At 36.9% G+C, this 22,233-nt stretch overlaps 1 protein-coding gene across 1 annotated transcript in view; it reads left to right on the forward strand.

Annotated features, from left to right (window-relative positions):
* The window catches only part of LOC126157495 (sialin-like), a 64,315-nt gene that overhangs the window by 42,059 nt on the left and 23 nt on the right, over nt 1-22,233 (forward strand). The window contains exons 6-8 of the mRNA XM_049916378.1: nt 6,577-6,729; nt 11,977-12,109; nt 22,130-22,197. Coding sequence (XP_049772335.1) covers nt 6,577-6,729; nt 11,977-12,109; nt 22,130-22,197 — 354 coding nt within the window. The remainder of the gene's footprint in view (nt 1-6,576; nt 6,730-11,976; nt 12,110-22,129; nt 22,198-22,233) is intronic.

Consider the following 22,233-nt stretch of genomic DNA (forward strand, 5'->3'; position numbering starts at 1 on the left):
GCTACCTTTACTTTTACCATAATAAACTGATCACTCTCACTCTTGACTAATCTTGACACTTGCACTTGCTGCAACTAGGACTTTTTACTTATTCATTCTTCAGTCTTAATATTTCTGCTTCTGAATGTAAACTAGCTTCCTATTTGGTGAGTAATCCATATTTATAATTCTACGTACTGAAGGTTCTCTGTACAAGAAAACATTAGAATATTCATGACTTTTCTCTAACAAATGCCAGACAGAATAATGTATCAAGACCACTAGAATATCCACGACCTTTCTCATAGGTATGTGTTAGCTATCTATGTGTCAGACACAAATGAATAAAATTGATACGGATGCATGTGCTACATAGGAAAGTACAACCACTCAATTCAGTCTAGTCGACTGCCAAAAGAAATGAACAAATGCATGATAATCTTTCTCCCAGGAATGCTAGTCATTCAGAGTGTGCAGAAGGGCTATGAAGTTTGTTAAGTAGGGGAGGGATACACTACTGGCAGAATTAAAGTTGTGAATGCAAGTCATGTGTAAAACCTTGATTTTTCTGTAATATTAACATGCAGCTGCTCCCAGATAATTGAACACATTAAAGGGTTCATTTCCAAGACATGAGGAGATGTGCTGGTCCTGGATTGAATCTGCCTCCCAGATAAATGACAGAGGCCTATGTGTCAGCCAAGTAGGATGTGGTTTTAGGGAGTTTTCTACACCTACCTAGGTAATTACTGGGTTGGTTGGTTCTTCCCAAAATTGGGGACCATACTGTCTCCAACCCAGCATTAGCTGGATGATAGGGCAGGACAGGAAAGAGGGGATCAACACACAGAACATGTACATACTTAAGTTGTGCAAAACCGGTGAAATATGTAAGAAGATATGCAATCTCACAAAATCATTTTATTCAGTATTTAATGCTAAACAATAATTTCAACTGAAATCAACTTATGAATTATACCATAGCCTACTGTATTATCTTCATATGCACTAATGTGTCACATAAAGATGAAAAGTGCATTAAGAAGGTACATTTTAAATAACAAGTACTTAATTATTTTATTTTGAAAGTCTGTAATGCACTAATAAAAAATTGTTTACAGTCACATCTGTTTACTAACATAGCCATCTTCCCTTAAATTACTGTGGTACCCCATATCACATTTCATTCTGAAATGTGAAGAACAACCAGCTACTTTTACAAATTGCCTGCAGTCATAGAACATTGATTGCAAGGAAGAATGTTTTTGTAGGATGCTGATGGTGCAAATTTTAGGAGACGAAATGTTCCTGGAGAGATGTCTGCTGGAGTATCTTCTTCACCCCAATTGAGTATACTGCAGATACTGACAAAAATAGACTAGACTTGATTTCTTGTCAAATCAGTGTCAATCCTATTCACTACCCTTTGCCCAGTGTCAAATCTACTGCCAATCACCTTGCATTTGATAATTCTCAATTATCACTAACAATTTCTGTGAAGGCAACTCAGTAGATTCTAATTCTTTAATGCTACTTGCAAGGAAGCTATGGATGTGCACCAGAGAATTTTTTATTTTCGCATCAGTGACAACATATTGTGCATCTCCTGCTGAAAATATTCTCTCAAAAATGAATGAATCCCCATTTTCAGGGATTGAAAATGTTCATTATAAAAACCAGTAGCTTCAATCCATGTGCCCAACTTCATCAGGACAGGTGGAAATCATGAGTTTGGCTACAGTTCTCTATAGAGTGACTCACAATGTGGGGCTTTAAGAAAAACTTTGTTGGTGTATGAAATTATTTTATTTACTTATGGATAGCTGCCATGCACTTTTTCACCAATTATGTTTTAGTGCATGGCTCAGACAGGTGCATGGATTAAATGTGGAAATACACGTAGGGCAGTTGTGGTCTTAAGCATGTAAGCCACAGTACCTGATTATATAATGAGAACTTTTTCTTCTTGAATTCCCACAGGCCACAGCGCTTGAAGACTGTCATTCACAAAATGAGCTATTGCTGATTTGTCCATTCCAGCACTCTGAAGAAAATCAGTAATGGCTCTGAGTGTTTTCTTTATAGAGTTTGCCAACAATGAGACAATCAATGAAATATCTACATATGTCCATTGTTGGGTCAACAGCTATCCATATGTGGTAGTTACTTATATAGCACTAAACACTTTTCAGAGCATCGTGATAGCAAAAATATAAACAGTTTTTTCTTAATGTTGAGTCACTGTACTTTTACAGAATAAACAATATTAAGGCACTTGAACTTCGTACCATGGAATGTTTGCAGCAACCATAGTGGAATATACATTGTAAAAATTCTTTTCTGGAGTTTTGAGTCTTTTGCATCAGCATCAATAACTCTTGCTTTTTAGGCAAGTGTATTGACCTGTTCTTTGCATGTGCGTCACTATGTGTATGTGGTGATGTTGGGACTTCACAGAGCACCTGATATGCATATTGCATACTTAATATAGAACACTTTATCCATCAGCAATGAAAGCATCATCCATTGTAACCCAAGATCTTAATTTAGATGATAGTTTTGATGCAACAGAAGACATCATGAACACAAACAGTTATAAAGCCTTAAGAAGTACCATTTGGCTGCCTTTTCTTGTCACACACACACTAGCACACACTGCCACTAGCAGGTGTGTATCTTTGGGCTGATAGTCTTCCTTGCACCATGACCAATCTCAGCAGTTCACAAAGCCCTTTACTACACACATCAATGGTTACTACAAAGGTAGACACAGCTTTGTTATTGTAACTACTTTGCTTTGAAACACTCAAATACTGAATAATAGAAAATTAAGCAGAAGTAAAAGAGTTGGACGAAAATATGGAAACAACAAAAAACACAACATATTAACATGCCTAATTTGGTGTAGGAAACCTGTTGGCATTTTAAACAGCTTCCAGCCATCTCAGAATGGATAAATACAGATCCTGAATGGTTGTCAAGGGAGTCTTATACCATTCTTCCTTTAAAACAGTGCCACATTCAGATAATGAGGATTGAGATGGATAGTCATCATGCACTCTTCTCTCCAAAGCAGACCACAAAGGCTGACTAATATTGAGATCTGGTGCCTGCAGTGGCCAGGCGAGATGCAATGCTTCATTCTCATGCTCACAAAATAAGTCTTTGATGATGTGAGCTGTGTGAACATGGATTGTGTTTTCTTGGAAACACGGCATCGCCACTGGTAAACAAACACTGTATCATGAGATGAACATCAGCAGCCAAAATAGTGACATAATCCTTGGCAGTATTGTGACCCTGCAAAGTAGGCATGGGGCCTATGGAATACCATAATATGGCTGCCCAAATCATCAATGAACCCCCATTGTATTTCAATCTTGGGACATAAACATGACCAGAAGTTGTAAACAATATAAAACTAGATTCATCCAATCAAATGACTTTCTTCCATTGCTCCATAGTACAGGTTTTATTGCTGTGACACCAAGTTTTCCTTTATGGGTATTTGCTTCAGTGATGGGTGGGTTTGGAGTTCCAGGTCACACTGCAGTTCTCTGCTTACAGTGCTCTCTTCACATTGTTTTGGTGCTGATAAGGTTTGCAAATGTGACAATCACTCCTACAATGACTTTTGCAGCTGTTCTCTTACTTTTCATCACAATCCTCTTCAATGATCATCTGTCATAATCTCTCAACACCACACTTTTATCTGCATTGTGACTAAGTAGATGATGTTTCTCCACTTGCCCTGAATGCAGTACATAAATCTGACTAAGCAGATGATGTTTCTCCACTTTCCCTCTTTGCAGTACATAAATCTTTAATATGATTCTTTTCAAAAGACCAAACACTTCACCTCTCTTGGTTATGAGAGCACCCACCACTCAAGCACCAACAATTTTCTCATGTTTGAATTGACTTAACTATGACATAATGCATTCACAACTACTTAGGATACTGTTCCAATCATGATGACATGGAACATTCTGAGGACATTGAAAAGATGTTGATCATGGGTAAATACAACAGTCCAACCTACAGGCTTTACTAACATCTGCATTTATGTTCAAGCATGCATCTCTCATGATGTTTCCATATTTTTGTCCAACCTCTGTATGTCCTTCACAATCCAATTCAAACTGCAACTAACCATATTTCATTGCATCTAGAATTTGATTTTTAGAGATAATTTTTCCTCCTGTCTTCAACTTTTATGGCAGGTCTGATTTGAATATGTTTGTAAGGAAGCTGTTACTGATGGTTGGGGAAATATGGAGATGGGTAAAAAAGCAATAATACGTAATTTTATGAAGTGTAAAGTAAAAAAGTAAAAAACAAGTAATTATAGTCAAATACATAAAAATATATAATGATAGAATGAAATATATTAACTCTGGCAACAAAAATCTTGAACATTAATGCTTGTCATGTACACAGGAGCAAAGGAAAATAACAAGTTATTGCATAAAAATCGGACTCTGTTCATTAGTAATGCCAGCGTTATCATTTAATAATAGATATTAGGAAGAGGCAAAATTCTGTATGTGAATCATCAATTGACAGACAGTCTTAGTGTATCTGGAACCTTCACAACAGTACACACCTTTCTGAAGAGTGAAAGATTCTTTTCAGATATACAAGTAAATTGGTTTTAAATATCTGTAAGCACTGGAGTTCATCAGTCATATTTATATTAATGTTTACGTGAAGTCTTAAAGATTTTGCTCCAAAATACAGCATTTTTCACATGACTTTCACTGAGGTTTAAACATTTTGGGTGTTTTCCCTATTAATTATGATTATAGCATCACCCTTCAACCGAAATTTACTACCTAAAGTGTGATATAGTGAGTAGGAAAGGAGTGACAAAAACAATGAAGACTGACTATATGTGCAAAATCACAGAGGGTTTTAAAAGATGCACATCTTGAATATAATGCTAAAAGAAATGTGTACATCTGGTAACAATACATTCGTAGGAATTTGCACATGATATTATAGTGGAAGCTCTATAATTGTACTACTTATGCATAGTGCATACCACATTGTGAGTACAGAGAGGTTGTGTAGAATTTTTAAGTAGCTGTCTAAAATAAAAATGATAATTGCCACTGACTGACCATTCTGTCAGTTCTTGGTAGGATATTTTATAAATTATGAATGAAACATACACAACACTTGTGAAAGAGCATCAGATAATGGTTATCCTCCTACCTCAGTGGATTCCATAAAGCACAAACAGCAGAAACAACTGGTGTACTCTCTTCTTTACCTTGTCATTGACCCACCAGCTCAAGCATGCAATAAAAGGTGAACAATTCCATATTCAGGAAAAGTCTCAGTGGATGTAGACAGAAAGCTTAAATCCAGGAACATAAAAACGTCATTTTATGTGCACAACACAACAGGACATGTCTTGCCCAGTGGTAAAGACAATGGTAAAGACAGAATTACAGCTTTGGAAAAGACTGGAATAAATAAAATTGCTTGTAACTGTGGTAAAACCTATGTAGGTCAGTTGGGCAGGGCAATACATATCATCTGAAGGAATGACAAAGAAGATGGGAGTTTAAATAAGGAGAATCTACTTTTGCAGACCATCTGCTTAAAGAAGGCCGCATTTACTAGGCAAACATGAAGGTTTACATCATATCCATTAAAGAAGGAACATGAACTATCTTGAATTGGAGTTAATAAAGACATGTCCATCAACCCAAGCTCAGTACTGAATGACCAGACACAGTTCCCTCACTCACCACTTATAACTTCTGATACTACTCACAATCCAGTTCATGCCATATTGTACATCACCCCTCTTACTCAGATGCCCAATTTCCTTCATTTCAGTTATTATAATTTCCCTCATTGTGTTAAAAAAAATTTACTTTGTATAAACACTGCTGCTTCAATCACCCGCTTAATACCACTATTATATCTTATCTGTTTGTAATTTAGGATCTACTAAAGATAAGGCTATTACATTCAGCCATATGTCACCAAAGTTTATTGTTAAATTGTGTCCTTCTATGGACAACTATTTTTATTTGTCTATAGTTCATTAGTTAATGTATCACATATTTTATCTTGGTTAAATAATCTTACATCACATTTACACTAAAATATTCCCTCTTGATTTATTCCTAATTCTACAATTAATGTTTTTTCATCTCTGGAAATGGATTTACTTCATACAAGTACTAGTTTAAAATCTTTGATTCAGAAAAATTTCAGTGCACCACATACTTATCTTTGTACCTGATGATGGCACAACAGCCAAAAACCAATTTGTGTAACAAATAATAAATATTGCAGAAAATTACACCAGTGTTGTGTGTGTTCCATTCATAACATAAAATTATAATATTCTTGGGGGTGCGCCTATATTGCTTTAGTCAGGTATGTTTGATGTTCTTTTGGAATGAGTTGGAAACATTGTACTGGGCTTCACTAAAGTAAATAGCAACATTAATTAATACAATGCATCTGACATTGTAAAGAAAACATTAGTTGCAGGTCATTTATATTTGACACATGAGAGTGGACTCTGACATACTTTGTATTTCTTCAAATGCTAATATTCTTAAATTCTTTCAGGTTGCACCACCAGTGCCCTGGTTACAATTGTTAACATCAGTTCCTGTTTGGACAGCAATTATATTTCATACTGGAACAGCATGGACAATGTTCACATTACTCAGTGAAATGCCAACATATCTGAAAACAGTTCTGCATTTCGACATTGCACAGGTAAGGGATTCATTTACTGCAAACATCCATTGCTTCAAAAAATAAATGAATAAAATACTACTGGAAAATATATATACATATACAGAGGTTTTCATACCTTTACATAGAATATTTCATTACCACTTCTTATGAAATGCACACTGCAAACCATAAAATGAACACTTTTGTGAATCCAAGGGTACTCTTCAACATCATTAAGAACATTATTTCCTGGTGTACTTTAAGTTTTCACAATTCCTGAGTTTTTAACTTTAGTCACATATGCAGATAATTAAGATCTATTCAGTACTAGACATTCAGAGACAGTCATTGTTGGTATGTGAGGACTATCTCAGTTCCCTCAGTTGATGTTGAAGACAGGCTGACTAATTAAATTAGAACCATAATACTAAAAATAATTATTTGGATATTAATGTTATTTTAGGACTTACACACAAAGACATGTTTTTTTTTAGAATTGTCATTTATTATAACTCATACAACATTAAACGTTATATTCAGTCATAACATTTTAAAAATAGCAAAAAATTAACAAAAATGCACTTTCTCAGCTTTAATACTTGCAAAATCCTTCACTATATCGCTAATTCAATCCAACTTAATGAAGAACCCAATTAAATATCTGAATAATAAGTGTTCAAGTGCTTCTCACTCATATAAAACATGTTTATGTATAATAAAATCAGTTACATAGAATCTTTCAGTACATGTTAATAATTAGTTCAGTGGTTGGTCATCTTTGTCACTCCTAGTATGTTGTTTAATACTTTTTGGGAACTTGCTGAAGTTTTTTCACCAGAATGCATAACCTCACTTTAAATCCTGGACAAGAAGAGGAGACTACATGGAATTTATTGTTGTAATAAAACAAATCACAGTTAATTTTAAATGCCTTTATATTAGAGGCAACAAATACTGTTAAAAAATGGAAGCTCTTAGAAGTGACTTAGAATTCCCAGATTCTTGAATAGACCTCTGCATGATATGCATTTCTAATTTATACAATATTATTCATTTATTTTACTGTTTAGATGTTTTATTTAATTTATGAAGATATGAAAATAAAGCCATGACTTCTGACTTCAAATGAAGACAGTGAAAGATACTTCAAAGGATAGAACATGCTGAACCAAGGTTTGATATTACAGCAGTGTTGACTGCATATAGTTTGTACCTCTCTGGATTCTGAAGTATTTTGCATTTGGTTGTTCATTTAGCATATAACAGCTAATGTCTATTTCTCATGCTAGTAGGTAATTCAGGAGTAAAGAAGATCACTTCATTACTCCTAAATTATTTACATTCTACCAGAACTTTTCTTACTCTTTCTTGTATCAGTAGGTAATTTTTGTTTATCTGAAATTGCATAATATGAGCCTTCTGCTTGGCAACTTAAGTGTTGTGGCACTAATGGCATTCTCCTTTCATGGATGGTGCATCTTCATAACAGAAAGCAGAGGATGGAACTGAAAGGCTGCATCATAGCTAAACTCTGAATTGGAGAACATAAGATGTATGGTCAGATGCTGATAGGTACTGGATTCACTCATTTTGATCCTTTGAAGGATATTTCTAAAACTGCAATATTTGCTGATGACATGAACTTACTGCTCAAGGATCCCCTCCCTATGGAAAACATTTGAATAAAAAATACTCAGCAGTCAGGTTGTAGCACTGTAAAAGAGAGTGCCTATGGGTACATATGTGTCACCTGTAATGTGAGAGGACAAACGAGGCAAATTGGATACCTGAATTTTAGTTTTTAGTACTTAGCTTATGTGACTACTCTCTGATCAAGAACTCTTCTTGATGAAAAGACATTGTCTTTCCTCATTCTAGGTCACAGTTAATGGTTCTCATCAAGCAGTAAACATGGTCTTCCGAGTTGTAAATGCACTTACAATTTTATGTATTCCAGTTTTAGTTCAATGTACTTTGTTCAGTGCTTTTCCAGTGATTATATTGTATCCTAAAGTACAATTTTGGAAGGGCTGCAAAATATCCATCTACAGTAACCATAGCGTCTTCATTGGATTCAAAAAATTTTCAGCTGCAAATTTCTTAAATATGTGTAGTGACCCACACAGATCCACAACCGAAATCTGAGTGCAAAGTTGTAAGATGCACCACAGAATTTAGCAGATGCAGCTAGATGTTCAGCAACCATTAGAGCCTTCACTCATGGATGCACACACTGCTTCTTGTCTGCCCACTCTACTGGCCGCCTGACAGCTTTTAGAGATGTTCCCAGTCAGCTCTAACTCAGTTACATGTTTACCTTTGGATATGTGTTATTGGACTGTTATTTTGAGCACATCTTGGCTAGTGTACCTATTATAACAAGTTGTTTTCTAAACTTAATAAAATTTGTTGATCAGTTATTGAGTGGTGTTCTTTTGTGGGACTAGAACACATTGGCGACAAGCAGGGTTGTATCTCATGTATCTCCACATGTTTTTCATTGTGTAGTTCTTTTTGCATTTTTTTGTGGCATGGAGTCTCTGATTCAAACATTGGTGAAGCAAAAGAAAGATCTCATCATGGTCATGCAACAGGCTCCACCAGTGTTGCACTTCAAAAATTAGATACCTAATGTTTGCGGTTGTCTTTCTATTACAGCTGCTGCTTGCACATTGTAGCTGCTTGTGTTGAATTTTACCAATGCCAGAACTAGCCCCATAAACCTTATTGTGCCTGGGCCACAACGCTCCATGACCTTAGTTGCAAGTGCTGTTTTGTCACGGCCAAGTCAAAAGAGTCATACACAGGCATTATGGTTCAAAATTTTATCCTCTCTGCCCTGGATAAGGAAGTCTGGCAATGAGTCTTCCAGTTAGCAACCCCTCCCCCCCCCCTTCCCCCTGTTGAAGAGGTTTTGTCAATTACCCAGCTATATGAGGTCTCACATGCCACTGGTCAGCAACTGAAGGCCTGGAGCAATGTCATGGCGGTACAGCGTGACCTCACTGCATCCACTATATCTGGGAAAGATGATGTCACAGCAGTGCAAGCCGGCCAGTCTGATGACTCCCACACAGTGCATACACAGCATTCCAGACACCTCATGCTGTTGTCATCACTTATGTCATGTTACTCCAAATACAACAGATCAATGTCCCCATCATTGGGCTGTCTGTCTTGTAAGTGCCAGAAAAAAGGCCACATTGTCATAGTCTGCCACTCAGCTGTCCAGAACACAGCATCAAAAAGCTTGGATGTGGGTATTCAGGAAAAGTTGTCATCAGAGCTGGTTTCCAATCATTATTCCAACAAGCTTTTTATCAAGGTTTTGGTTCTCTTCTGACAGCTACACGTGCAGGTAGATACAAATGCAGCAGTGTCTCTGGTTAATGCCTGAACATATTCAGACCTCTGCTCTCTGCAGTTGTTGCCAGTAAACGTGTGCCTCAGGGAATACGGTAAGGAGCAAACCCTCTTGATTGGTCATGGTGGGAGTGATCTGTAGATCAGTGACTCAACCTATTAACCTTTCTGGATTTCATGCCTCTCAGGCCTTTGGCACGTCTTGTTGCTGATGCATGGACATTTTATATGCAGCTCTGGTTAATACCATGAAATAATTATCTATCATAGTTTTTAAATCACTGAATATTGTTTCAAAATTAATGACTTAACTAAGTTTAACTTTCAGATTAATTCACTGAGGTAATCAAGTTAAATGATCACACACAAAATAATAATCACACAACATTAAAAGTCTACAAGCTAATTACTCTCTGATAACTTCTTTGCAAGATACTTCAAATTCTATTTTAACTACAAAATTAAAAATTGGTTTCTTCTGCCCTTTATCTGGAGTGCATTTCTTGTCTAGTAGGTGAAACCATTCCTATCGGCAACCTTTACTGTCAGCACAGGATATCTCTGCAGCTTAGTTCCAGCTCATTCTCGTAGTTTATCATGAAACAGAAAATACATGTATTATAGAACAATCCAAGAGAGTCCTGTCACGGTTGCCAATATAATTTTAATTAATATTGTATTTATACTGGTTGCTAGTGAGGAGGAAAGTTAGTTATTAGTATTTTATTAATGATCTCATTCACAAGCAGCCACATCACAGTCATCATAGTTGCTCAAGAAAGTTATAATTAAGCTTGTTTAATCAGAATCAGACGATGACTCTCCTTGTCTGCAGTCTTGATTATTTGAAGCGATTTGCAATCATGCGTAAATAAAATGTCTTGGTTTTCTTGCGTTACGTAGTCAGTTGGGAAACCTCAGATCAAGCGGAAAGTTTGCTTTGATAGAGTTTAATTATCCGATGAAATAATGGAGCTTTATTCAATGCGGCTATTCGGCATGGAGAAGATCCTAGAAGTCCTCTCAAAACACACCAGAGAGAATATTACAAAGAGTAATTATGTGCTCATGGAACAGTAATAGTACTGTACTACTTTGCACATCGATTCTGTGAGTATATAGATGGTCAAGTAGGAAACGTAATTCACTCATCGAATTATGCAGGGATAATTAGTAGAATATAAAGAGATATTACAGTATATTTACCTATTTATTATTCTGCCTTTTAATGCTGCCTCTCAGAATCGTGTTTTCCACCGCCGTTGTGCCCCAAAAATTAACTGGGTTGACTGACTTTAATGAGAGCTCAAGGCAGTGATGACACTAGCTCCTCTACTATTTCCCATATAAATGCCATATCTGAATACTTCTCATTACTGTAATGTTGCATGTTACCATCATCACTCATAAACATAACATGCTCTGCACACAACTTGCATGACTGGCACTCTGTCTACAAACCCATACCTTGAAAATTTAAATGGCGGCCACACCATTGGCATGCAGCATTTATGCAGAATCACATCGGTAGTAGCTGGCAACAACTAAGTCACAATTATCTCCAAAACAGTTCATTTGTAGACCTGCGTTAACTGAGACCTTTTTTGCTTTGTATCAAGTACTTTAAAGTATATGTGCATACACAATTAATTATGTTATACCCTGTATAGATTACATAATAAACTTTCTAGATAAATGTAATATGAATTAAATTTGTACATAATATGATGTTTACAAAAGTCATCATGTGATGGCTACATGTAAAAAGAAATAAAATAAATAAAAAGTAGTAGATCACTGTTCAACAATGCCCTATGCCAAACTTTTCATGAACATAAATTTTTGTCTCTGTTGTTAATTGAAAAAATAGTCTTTTACTTTATAAAATTTGTGGAATGTTACATACTGTGTCCCATCTTTCAGAGCGGTCTACTTTCTGCATTACCATATGTGTTTTGCTGGGTGTTTGGCAGTGTATTTGGTTGGCTATCTCAGTGGATCCGAGGGAAGGGTTACCTCTCTCACTTGGCAGCGTACAGAGTTTTCAATGCAGTTGGTAATTACCTTATTCACATGAATGTTCTGACATTGCATTTAATACAGTAATAGAAAACATTCTGTTTTCATTTTTTCTTACAACTCATGATTCACTGTTTTCATTTCCGTTTATTTTTCTAACATAATCTTAAGAGTAATATGGCATAGCATAATACATTTAATAGTTTATTAGCTGAGAATAATATAATGTTTCCAATATAATGTTTCTAAGTTTCAAACCTGTCATGTTTAGAAAACAAAACACTTCATCATTTTTTCTTTAGTTAAATTACTTTTTGTTACTATTATTTAATTTTTTATCAATAGATTAAAATTAGCAATTAGCAGCTCAATAATTACAGATAGTTTCCTTAAAATTACATGAGTACAGGTAGGTAACTCCTTGCAATTCATAAAGTAGTTTCTCTTCATAGAAATGTTTCTCTTTTCGTTAGTAGTGTAGTTAAAAATAAATTACATACATTTTTAAATATTGCCCTTTTTGGATAACACTTACCATCTAGTTTATGTCAATAAAACATCCAATTAAAAATGCTGAAGACAGCACTTTTACTTGATAGTTGAAAGGCAGGCTTTTCCTACTATCACTCACTGTCTAACAGTGACTGGCAAGCCTGTGCAAGGATTTTTGCTTGTTGTGTGGCACAGAAAAATTAGTACAGGTATTTACTTGTTTCCATGACAATTTATTCTTCTTGCATGAGGATTTTTCATAAATCAATGAGAAGACATTTTACACATCAATTAATGTTTGCTGGATGGAAAGAGTGAGTAATGAAAGAGTATTGGAAAGGGTTGGTGAGAGAAGATGTCTGCTGATGGTTGTAAGAGAAAGGAAAAAGAACTGGTTGGGACATTCATTGAGAAGGGAGTGCTTGCTAGTAGATGCTTTAGGAGGATTGGTTTGTGGGAGAAGACTGAGAGGAAGAAGGAGATACAAGGTGATAGATGACATAAAGGGAAGAGGAAATTATGCAGACCTGAAGAGGATGGCAGAAGACCGGACAGCCTGGAGAACTACCATGTGAAAACCTGCCTTTAGGCAGAATACTGATGATGATGATGATGATGATTATGGACTACCCTACCAAGATGTGAAAAATGGAGAGGAAGTAATAGAGATTTGAAAGTGGGTAGCACTAGCAGAAACTATTTTGAATACCTACAGCTTTCATTAATTGAAAAGATTTTGACAGGAAACATAATACTCTCCTGCCATTTAGCGTGAAGGCAGATTTGATACAGCTCTGCATTCCATTACCCATGTTAATTTTGTTGATGTTCTTTTAACCTCTTTCAAAGAGACTATCCATTTCATTCAATTGGATGGTGTTATGCAACAGCTTACCAAGCACTAAAACTTTATTTTGAGATATTGTGAAAATGTGAAAGAGTTAGTATGAATTCAGTTCCTACACCAAATCTAGTTTTTTAAGCACTACAATTATAAAATTGAATTAAATTTACATGCCCATATCTTAAAATCATATAAAATGTAGCAAAACTGTGACTTTATATAGAAATGGTACTTGGTCATGTGATGCTTTTATATATGATTTTCAGTTCTACATTTTATGTTAGCTGATTCCAGGCCAAAACGTGTCTCTTTGTCAAGTGATGAAAATTAGAGAAGGATGTAATGTCATGTCAGTTATTTCATAAATCATGATACAATTTTATTAGTTCAGGAAAATAGCATTACCATTCAATGTTTAAGCTTTTTATTTATCTGTTTATTCAAGTAACATCTTCCTACATAACTTGAAGAAAAATGCTCCTCGTATATTCAGAAAATACTGCACACTGTCTAATGCAATTAGAAAAAACATTTCTAGAATTAAAAAATTATGATAATAAATAATAGTTTGGAGCTATAATTGTATTTTATTGACATAAGAACACAGGTAGTAACATTGATTTTATACACCTTATTTGAATATATGAATGCCAGATACCGACTACAACATCACAAAATTATCACATACATTTAATTTAAATAGAATGAAGCTATTTCTTAGGATGTTTTTTGTTGTAAATTTTGTAGACATGAAATTATAATAAACGCTCTTACAAAGAAATGGAAACTTAAGACTTGCATAAGTGAAAAATAGAAATTTCTTATTTTGATATTTCACTGTCAACAATAAACTACAGTTGTGAGCAGCCAAAGCCATCAGTTTCATCATCGGAGTCAGGGTGCATGAAGAGTTTGTGGTAAAAATCTTGTGCATCATTTGGAATGAGACCCATCAGGGAATGAATGCCCTTTCGCTTGGCTTTAGAAATTGGGTTCCCATTTGACCATAGAAGTGTTAAGAGGCCATGAAAATTGATTTTATCCCACATTTGAGGAGGTCAACCAACTAATTTCTTACTAATGTCAATTTCAAACAATGGAAACTCCAGAGAAGAATATCAACAATGTAGGAAAAGATAGAGCACTACTTACTGTAAATAAGACATGTTTGCCTGCAGAGAGCCACAGTTAAAAGACACTTACATAAAGCGTTTGGCCACAGCCTTCTTCAGCAAAAGAGAAAGACACACTAATACACACAAGCAAGCACACATTGTACATACATGACTGCCACATCCAGCATCTTGGGCTATAATGTCAATTTCAAATTGTTCATCATTAAATTCAGTTTTGAACAATATAGTCAATGGTTTGTCTTTAAGCTGTTCTACATCTCTCATCATCAACCACTTTATTTTCTTTTCTGGGAGTTGGTTTTGTGATTTACTATGTTGTTTTCTACATTTGACACACTCTTGAAATGGACAGTAAGAGGATTTCTTTTGTGACACACTTCCAGGACATACATGTAATCATTTGGTATAAAAAGTCTCTGTTGCAGTTTGAGAGTGCATGCTATGAGGGTGAGTGAAATGAAAACCTTAAATTTTTAATAACAAATCAAAATTTCGCGCCATTATCCTGTAGGTTGGGAAGCATACTACAAACAGCGTGCAGAATGGCCTGTAGGTGGCAGCATAGTGCAGATGTACACACACCGTCACAGTATCAGTATAAAGATGGCTGCCCCACTTGCGACTTGCACCAGGGAAGAACAGCGTTCTGTTATTCAGTTTTTGCTTAGTGAAGGTGTGAAACCTATTGATATTCATTGACGAAGAAGGTGATGCATGTTTGTCACAGAAGCAAGTCTACAAATGGAGTATGAAGATCACAAATGGTGTGACTTCAGTGGAAGATGCTCCTTATCCAGGTCAGGCACAACAAGTTGTGACTCCACAGAACATGGCAGCAGTTGAAGCCATAGTGAAGGAAAACTGCTGAGTGACACTGAATGACATTGCAGCATGTTTACAGATTAGTCTTGGGCCAGCACACCACATTGTGCATGACGTACTCCAGTTTCACAAAGTGTCTGCAAGATGGGTGCCATGGCAGCTGACTCCTGAAATGAGAGAATGACGTGTTGATGCTTGTGAAGAACTTCTTTGGCACTTTGAACAAGAAGGCAATGGCTTCCTTGCATGAATCGTTACTGGGGATGAAACCTGGGTTCACTTCCACCAACCGGAAACGAAGAGAGCGAGCAAGGAATGGTGCCATTCCTCATCACCAAAACAAAAGCAGTTTCGAACAGAACCATCAGCAGGGAAGGTTATGCTGACTCTCTTTTAGGGCAAAAACAAAAAAAAAGTCATTTTGGAGCATTACATGCCTAGAGCGACCACTGTCACTAGCACATCATACACAGATCTCCTAAAAAATCATCTGTGGCCTGCAATCAAGTTAAAGTGATGTGTATTGCTGTCAGCTTTTGCAACATGACAATGCAAAGCCCCACACTGCCCGTACAACAGTTGCAACAATCACATACCTGCATTTTGAATGTCTTCCTCATCCACCATACTCACCAGACCTTGCCCCAAGTGATTTACATATGTTTGGACCACTCAAAGATGCAATGGAAGGAAAGAAGTTCCATTCTGATGAAGAGGTACACCACACGGTGTATGTGCATGAGTGGTTGCATGGATTACCAAAGGAATTTTTTTCTAAACGAATTTATGCACTTTGTAAGTGCTGGAGGACTTGCATTGAGTTTGGGGGAGATTATGTTGAAAAGTGATACAGGTTTGTACCACTTCTGCACAATAAATAATATTTTTAAAAATATTTAAGGTTTTCATTTGACTCACCCTCATATGTCTGCAGAATTGCTGTCATCTGGAAGGAACATACGTCTAGGTATAAGATTTCTCTGCCTTATTTTCTACAATGTAGGATGCTGATATAAAACGGGTTTTAGCATGAAAAACATCCTGATGTTTCTATTTGCTCCATGTCCTGCCTCACCCTCTAACCATACTTAGCAGTGTCCTGTGTCCGTACTAGGATTATGAATACCTAGGTTATATAGCCACCATGGTTGCTTGCAGAACACAACGTTTGGAGGAATTCTTGGAGGAGGCAACATTTCTTCAAGGTCAACACAAAGAACTTCTACATTCTCATCTTCTTTTGTTCATAAAGTATCTGAAAATTTCAGATCCTGAGCAGCCTTCACTATATTAAGATGAGCACTTTTCATTGGTCTTATGGTTTTGTGCCACTAAATTGTCACAATTTTTATCAGGACCTCAAGTCTGTCACAAACATTAGGCTACATATGTCTTTTTCAGCTTCTTTCTTTGTAAATTAAATTTTGACAGTAATGTTTTCTTGTAAGAGGCCAGTGTACTGGGTCTGAATATTCTTTTTTGTACAGGCTGTACATGAGGTGAAGGGTAATTTCTGGGACAAGGAATTTTCTATTTGTTTCACCTCTTCTAAAGTGAGATTTGCATTTCTCTTCAGCAAGCCTGTTCTTTCATAAACCCACTCCTTGGAAGTGTCTAATGTCCTGTGGTGACTTAATTTCCTGTAGAGCCAAATGTTTTATTCTGCTGGATATTCGAAAAATCTAGAGTAAGAAAGTTTTACATACAAGTATCCGCATATTATGTACCCTTGTTTACATCCTTTTCTGTAAGTTCTTAAGTCTCTCCCTTTTTACTTCATTTTCCTGTAGGCGTACCATAGTGCAAATAAGTGCTGTTTGAACATCATGTGAGTCAGTATTGTAAAATTTTTAATTATCCCTTCTTAACTTTGAAAAACATTTTAGGGACAGAGATATTCCCTGACGCCTTTCTTTTCTTTTACTTTTACTCTTTGAATTATGTAAGTCTTATATCTAACACATTTTTCCTCCTTATATATCAATTTTGTGATGGCTACTTTCTTGCCTGTCATTTCCTTGGTCTCCCATTTGAAGACTCTCCTATGTATTCATCATTCAACATTTCATGATCTTGTATTTCTTCACAGCCTTCAGAAATTTTAGTTGGGATCACAGCACCCAAATTGGAAACATTATTTCTTTCATAATATGGTTGTACAGATGTTGTGGCTTAAATTAGACTTTATTGGACTCGATGATATGACATCAACAATGGGAAAAACAAAAGACACGTGGGAGGGAGAACCACAGCACATGAGTGGGTGGGAGTGAAGGGGTGGGGAGAGAGAGAGAGAGATGGAGGGAGAGAGAGCACAGGCAAAGCATTAATGCATCATGTGTCCAACTGATATTTACTTGCCACATAGCCAACTGATGCAAAATAAAACTGTAAGATTGCATGGTTAGTCAACTGATGTAAAATGTGATAATTGAGGTGGAGTGTTTGCTGTTTCATTCAAATTAACCTCCTGTTGAAAAATTTATCATATTGGTGTAAAACAATTTTTATAGATAGTTTACACTTCCACACATGAGTGGGTACAAAAATCTAAAAAAATACAAAATGGTGCTTGGTCAACTGGTGCATAACCACCATCCAATTGATCTTCCAAGTCCTGTGCCATCTTTTGACAGGATTACTTCAGCCAAACATAAAAGTAGTACTTTCTTTTCCTTGCACTTGAATTCATTTTTAAAATATCCGAGTTGTTTCCTTTACTGCGTGCTCATGTGCAGTATGCATAACACTGTGGATTGGCTACTCCCTTCTCAATCATTGTTCACTTTTCACACCCTTCATCTCTTGTAACTACAGTCTGGTTTCTGTACCAGTTGTAGATAACCTTTTGCTCCATGCTAACTTCAGAATTTACAAGAGTATATTTGAGTCAGCATTGTCAAAACCTTTCTCTGAATCTACAGATGCTATAACATAGGTTTGCCTTTTTCAGTCTGTTGTCCGAGACTAGTTGTAGGGTCAGTATTACCTTGTGTGTTCCTAAATTTCTCTAGAATCTAAACTAATCTTCCCTGAGGTCATCTTCCACCAGTTTTTCCATTCTTCTATATGTAACTTTATATTAGCATTTGGCAACCATAATTTATTAAACTATGGTTCAGTATATTCGCACCTGTCGGCACATGCACCTGAGGTCTCAGTGTATTTCACCCATCTCATCTGTCCTGTACGAGGACCAGTTTTATTTACATCTACACCCATACTCTGCAGATCACAGTGAAGAGCATGGCAGAGAACATGTCCCATTGTACCAGCTGTCAGGGCTTTCTCCCCTTTCCAGTCACATATGGAATGTGAAAGAATGACTGTTTAAATGCCTCTGTGCATGCTGTAATTAACCAGATGTTGTCCTCACAACATGTAACAGGTTGTAGTAAATTCTTAGAGTCATCATTTAAAACCATTTCTTGAAACTTCGTTAGTATTTTTTCTCAGGACAGTTTACATCTTCAGGTGTCTGACAGTTCACTTCTTTCAACATCTCTGTGACACTCTGCCGTGGGCCAGAGAAACTGATGACACTTGTGTTGCCCTCCTCTGTATACATTTAATACCTCCTGTTAATCCTGTTGGGTCAGGTCCACACATCTGAACAACATTCTAGGATGGGTTGCATGAGAGATTAGAAAGCAATCTTCAGTGTGGACTGATTGCATTTCCCAAGTATTCCACCAATACAACATAGTCTGCTACCTGTTTTTCATAGTATGTTCTCCCAAGGATGACAATAATTCTGAGGAAATGTTATCTACTCAAAGTGCCTTTTTTGACTTAGAACTCCCAGTGCTCTGTCGAATTCTTCTGATACTATCATGCCTCTCATCAAATTCATTTCCTTTGTATAGCCCTTCTGTATCTACTCCCTCCTTTTGTCAGTTATAGTCAACATCACATGTGTTATCCAAGAATTATACTGGACCTTGTCTGTCCCCGGTTGCTGCATGGTCAACATGATGGAATGTCAGTCCTCTGGGCCCGGGTGCGATTCCTGGCTGAGTCGGGGAATTTTCTCCATCCCGGGACTGGGTGTTGTGTTGTCCTCATCATCATCCTATCATCCTCCTTGACTGCAGGTCGCCGAAGTGGCATCAAATTGAAAGACCAGCACCCAGTGAACGGTCTGCCCGACGGGGGGCCCTAGCCATGCTATTAAATTAAACTGGGCCTTGACCTTTTCTTCATTTTTGATCTTTTGCTGCCTTGACCATTTCATTTCACAAGCTACCCACTTAACATTACCTAATGCTCCCTTTAAAACTTTGTCAACAGTGGCTGTTTCATTTTATCCATCTACATCTACATCTACATTTATACTCCACAAGCCACCCAACGATGTGTGGTGGAGGACACTTTACATGCCACTGTCATTACCTCCCTTTCCTGTTCCAGTTGTGTATGGTTCGCGGGAAAAACGACTGTCTGAAAGCCTCCGTGCGCGCTCTATTCTCTCTAATTTTACATTCGTGATCTCCTCGGGAGGTATAAGTAGGGGGAAGCAATATATTTGATACCTCATCCAGAAACGCACCCTCTCGAAACCTGGCCAGCAAGCTACACCATGATGCAGAGCACCTCTCTTGCAGAGTCTGCCACTTGAGTTTGTTAAACATCTCCGTAACGCTACCACGGTTAACAAATAACCCTGTGACGAAACGCGCCGCTCTTCTTTGGATCTTCTCTATCTCCTCCGTCAACCCGATCTGGTACGGATCCCACACTTATGAGCAATACTCAAGTATAGGTCAAACGAGTGTTTTGTAAGCCACCTCCTTTGTTGATGGACTACATTTTCTAAGGACTCTCCCAATGAATCTCAACCTGGTACCCGCCTTACCACCAATTAATTTTATATGATCATTCCACTTCAAATCGTTCCGCACGCATACTCCCAGATATTTTACAGAAGTAACTGCTACCAGTGTTTGTCCCGCTATCATATAATCATACAATAAAGGATCCTTCTTTCTATGTATTCACAATACATTACATTTGTCTATGTTAAGGGTCAGTTGCCACTCCCTGCACCAAGTGCCTATCCGCTGCAGATCTTCCTGCATTTCGCTACAATTTTCTAATGCTGCAACTTCTCTGTATACTACAGCATCATCCGCGAAAAGCCGCATGGAACTTCTGACACTATCTACTAGGTCATTTATATGTATTGTGAAAAGCAATGGTCCCATAACACTCCCCTGTGGCACGCCAGAGGTTACTTTAACGTCTGTAGACGTCTCTCCATTGATAACAACATGCTGTGTTCTGTTTGCTAAAAACTCTTCAATCCAGCCACACAGCTGGTCTGATATTCCGTAGGCTCTTACTTTGTTTATCAGGCGACAGTGCGGAACTGTATCGAATGCCTTCCGGAAGTCAAGAAAAATAGCATCTACCTGGGAGCCTGTATCTAATATTTTCTGGGTCTCATGAACAAATAAAGCGAGTTGGGTCTCACATGATCGCTGTTTCCAGAATCCATGTTGATTCCTGCATAGTAGATTCTGGGTTTCCAAAAACAACATGATACTCGAGCAAAAAACATGTTCTAAAATTCTACAACAGATCGACGTCAGAGATATAGGTCTATAGTTTTGCGCATCTGCTCGACGACCCTTCTTGAAGACTGGGACTACCTGTGCTCTTTTCCAATCATTTGGAACCTTCCATTCCTCTAGAGACTTGTGGTACACAGCTGTTAGAAGGGGGGCAAGTTCTTTTGCGTACAGGTTCCATCTCATTAATTTCCTAACTTTATGTATTTTTAACTGTTTTAATTTGCAGTTTATGATCAGTCAATTGTGGTCAGAGTTCATATCTGCCACTGGAAACTTCTCCTGTTTAAAATTTGGTTTCGAATTCTCTGTCTCACTATTATATATCTGACACCTTCCAGTGTCACCCGCTCACTTCCAAATATGCAGCCCTCTTTCATGATTCTTAAACAAGTCTGCAGTGACCAAACTGCACTATGTGTGAAATTCCAGCAGGCTGCTTCCCCTTTCATACTTTTCCCCCAGTCAATGTTTTCCCCTTTCCCCCAGTTCATTTTCTCCTGCTATCTTTTCTTCTCTTAATTTTCTTACTATCAAACTACAGTACCCCTCCCTTACAATTAAATTTTCTTCTCTCTCAACAATCAAAATAACTCTTTTTTTATTTCATCAAACATTCTTCATCGCCTGCAGAGGTAGTAGACATATAAACTTGTGTTAGTGTAGAGGGTGTTGGCTTTGTGTCTGCCTCGGCTGCAGTAAAGTGTTCCCTAAGCTTTTCATCGTAATTATGGCTTATTATTAATACCTTATTTGTTCTTGTACATACTCTTGCATTACCTCTGTCTGATTTTGTGTTGATAACCCAGTACCCATTTTACTAAAAGTCCTGTTCTTCCTGCCTGCACTTTTCACTAATCCCCACTACACCTTCAATCCATCCATTTGTCTAACCTACCTACCCAATTAAGAACTCTAACGCTTCATGCTAAACTTATAGAATGCCAGATTTTTTTTTAAATGGTTAAAATTATAATCTTTTATTGGAGTTATCAGAGAAAACTTAGATATAAGATAGTGAAACTTCATGTTTACATGGGTTCTAAATAATTGCTTAGTAAGTAAATATTTCTAGAACATTTATGTAATATAATTAGTCTTTGTCGCATGCAAAAACTTAATTTGAACTTTAAGATAGTGCCCATTCCCGCTGTGCTGAGATTCTCTTTATGATATGCAATATTTTTTTCCAGCGGCAATTGGGCCAGCAGTAGCTTTTATCATCATTACATTTGTGGGCTGCAATTCAAGTGCTATTGTGGTTCTTCTAATAATAACAACAACAACAAACTCAGCA

This window comes from Schistocerca cancellata, chromosome 2 (genome assembly GCF_023864275.1).
Source record: "Schistocerca cancellata isolate TAMUIC-IGC-003103 chromosome 2, iqSchCanc2.1, whole genome shotgun sequence".
NCBI classification, from domain to species: domain Eukaryota; kingdom Metazoa; phylum Arthropoda; class Insecta; order Orthoptera; family Acrididae; genus Schistocerca; species Schistocerca cancellata.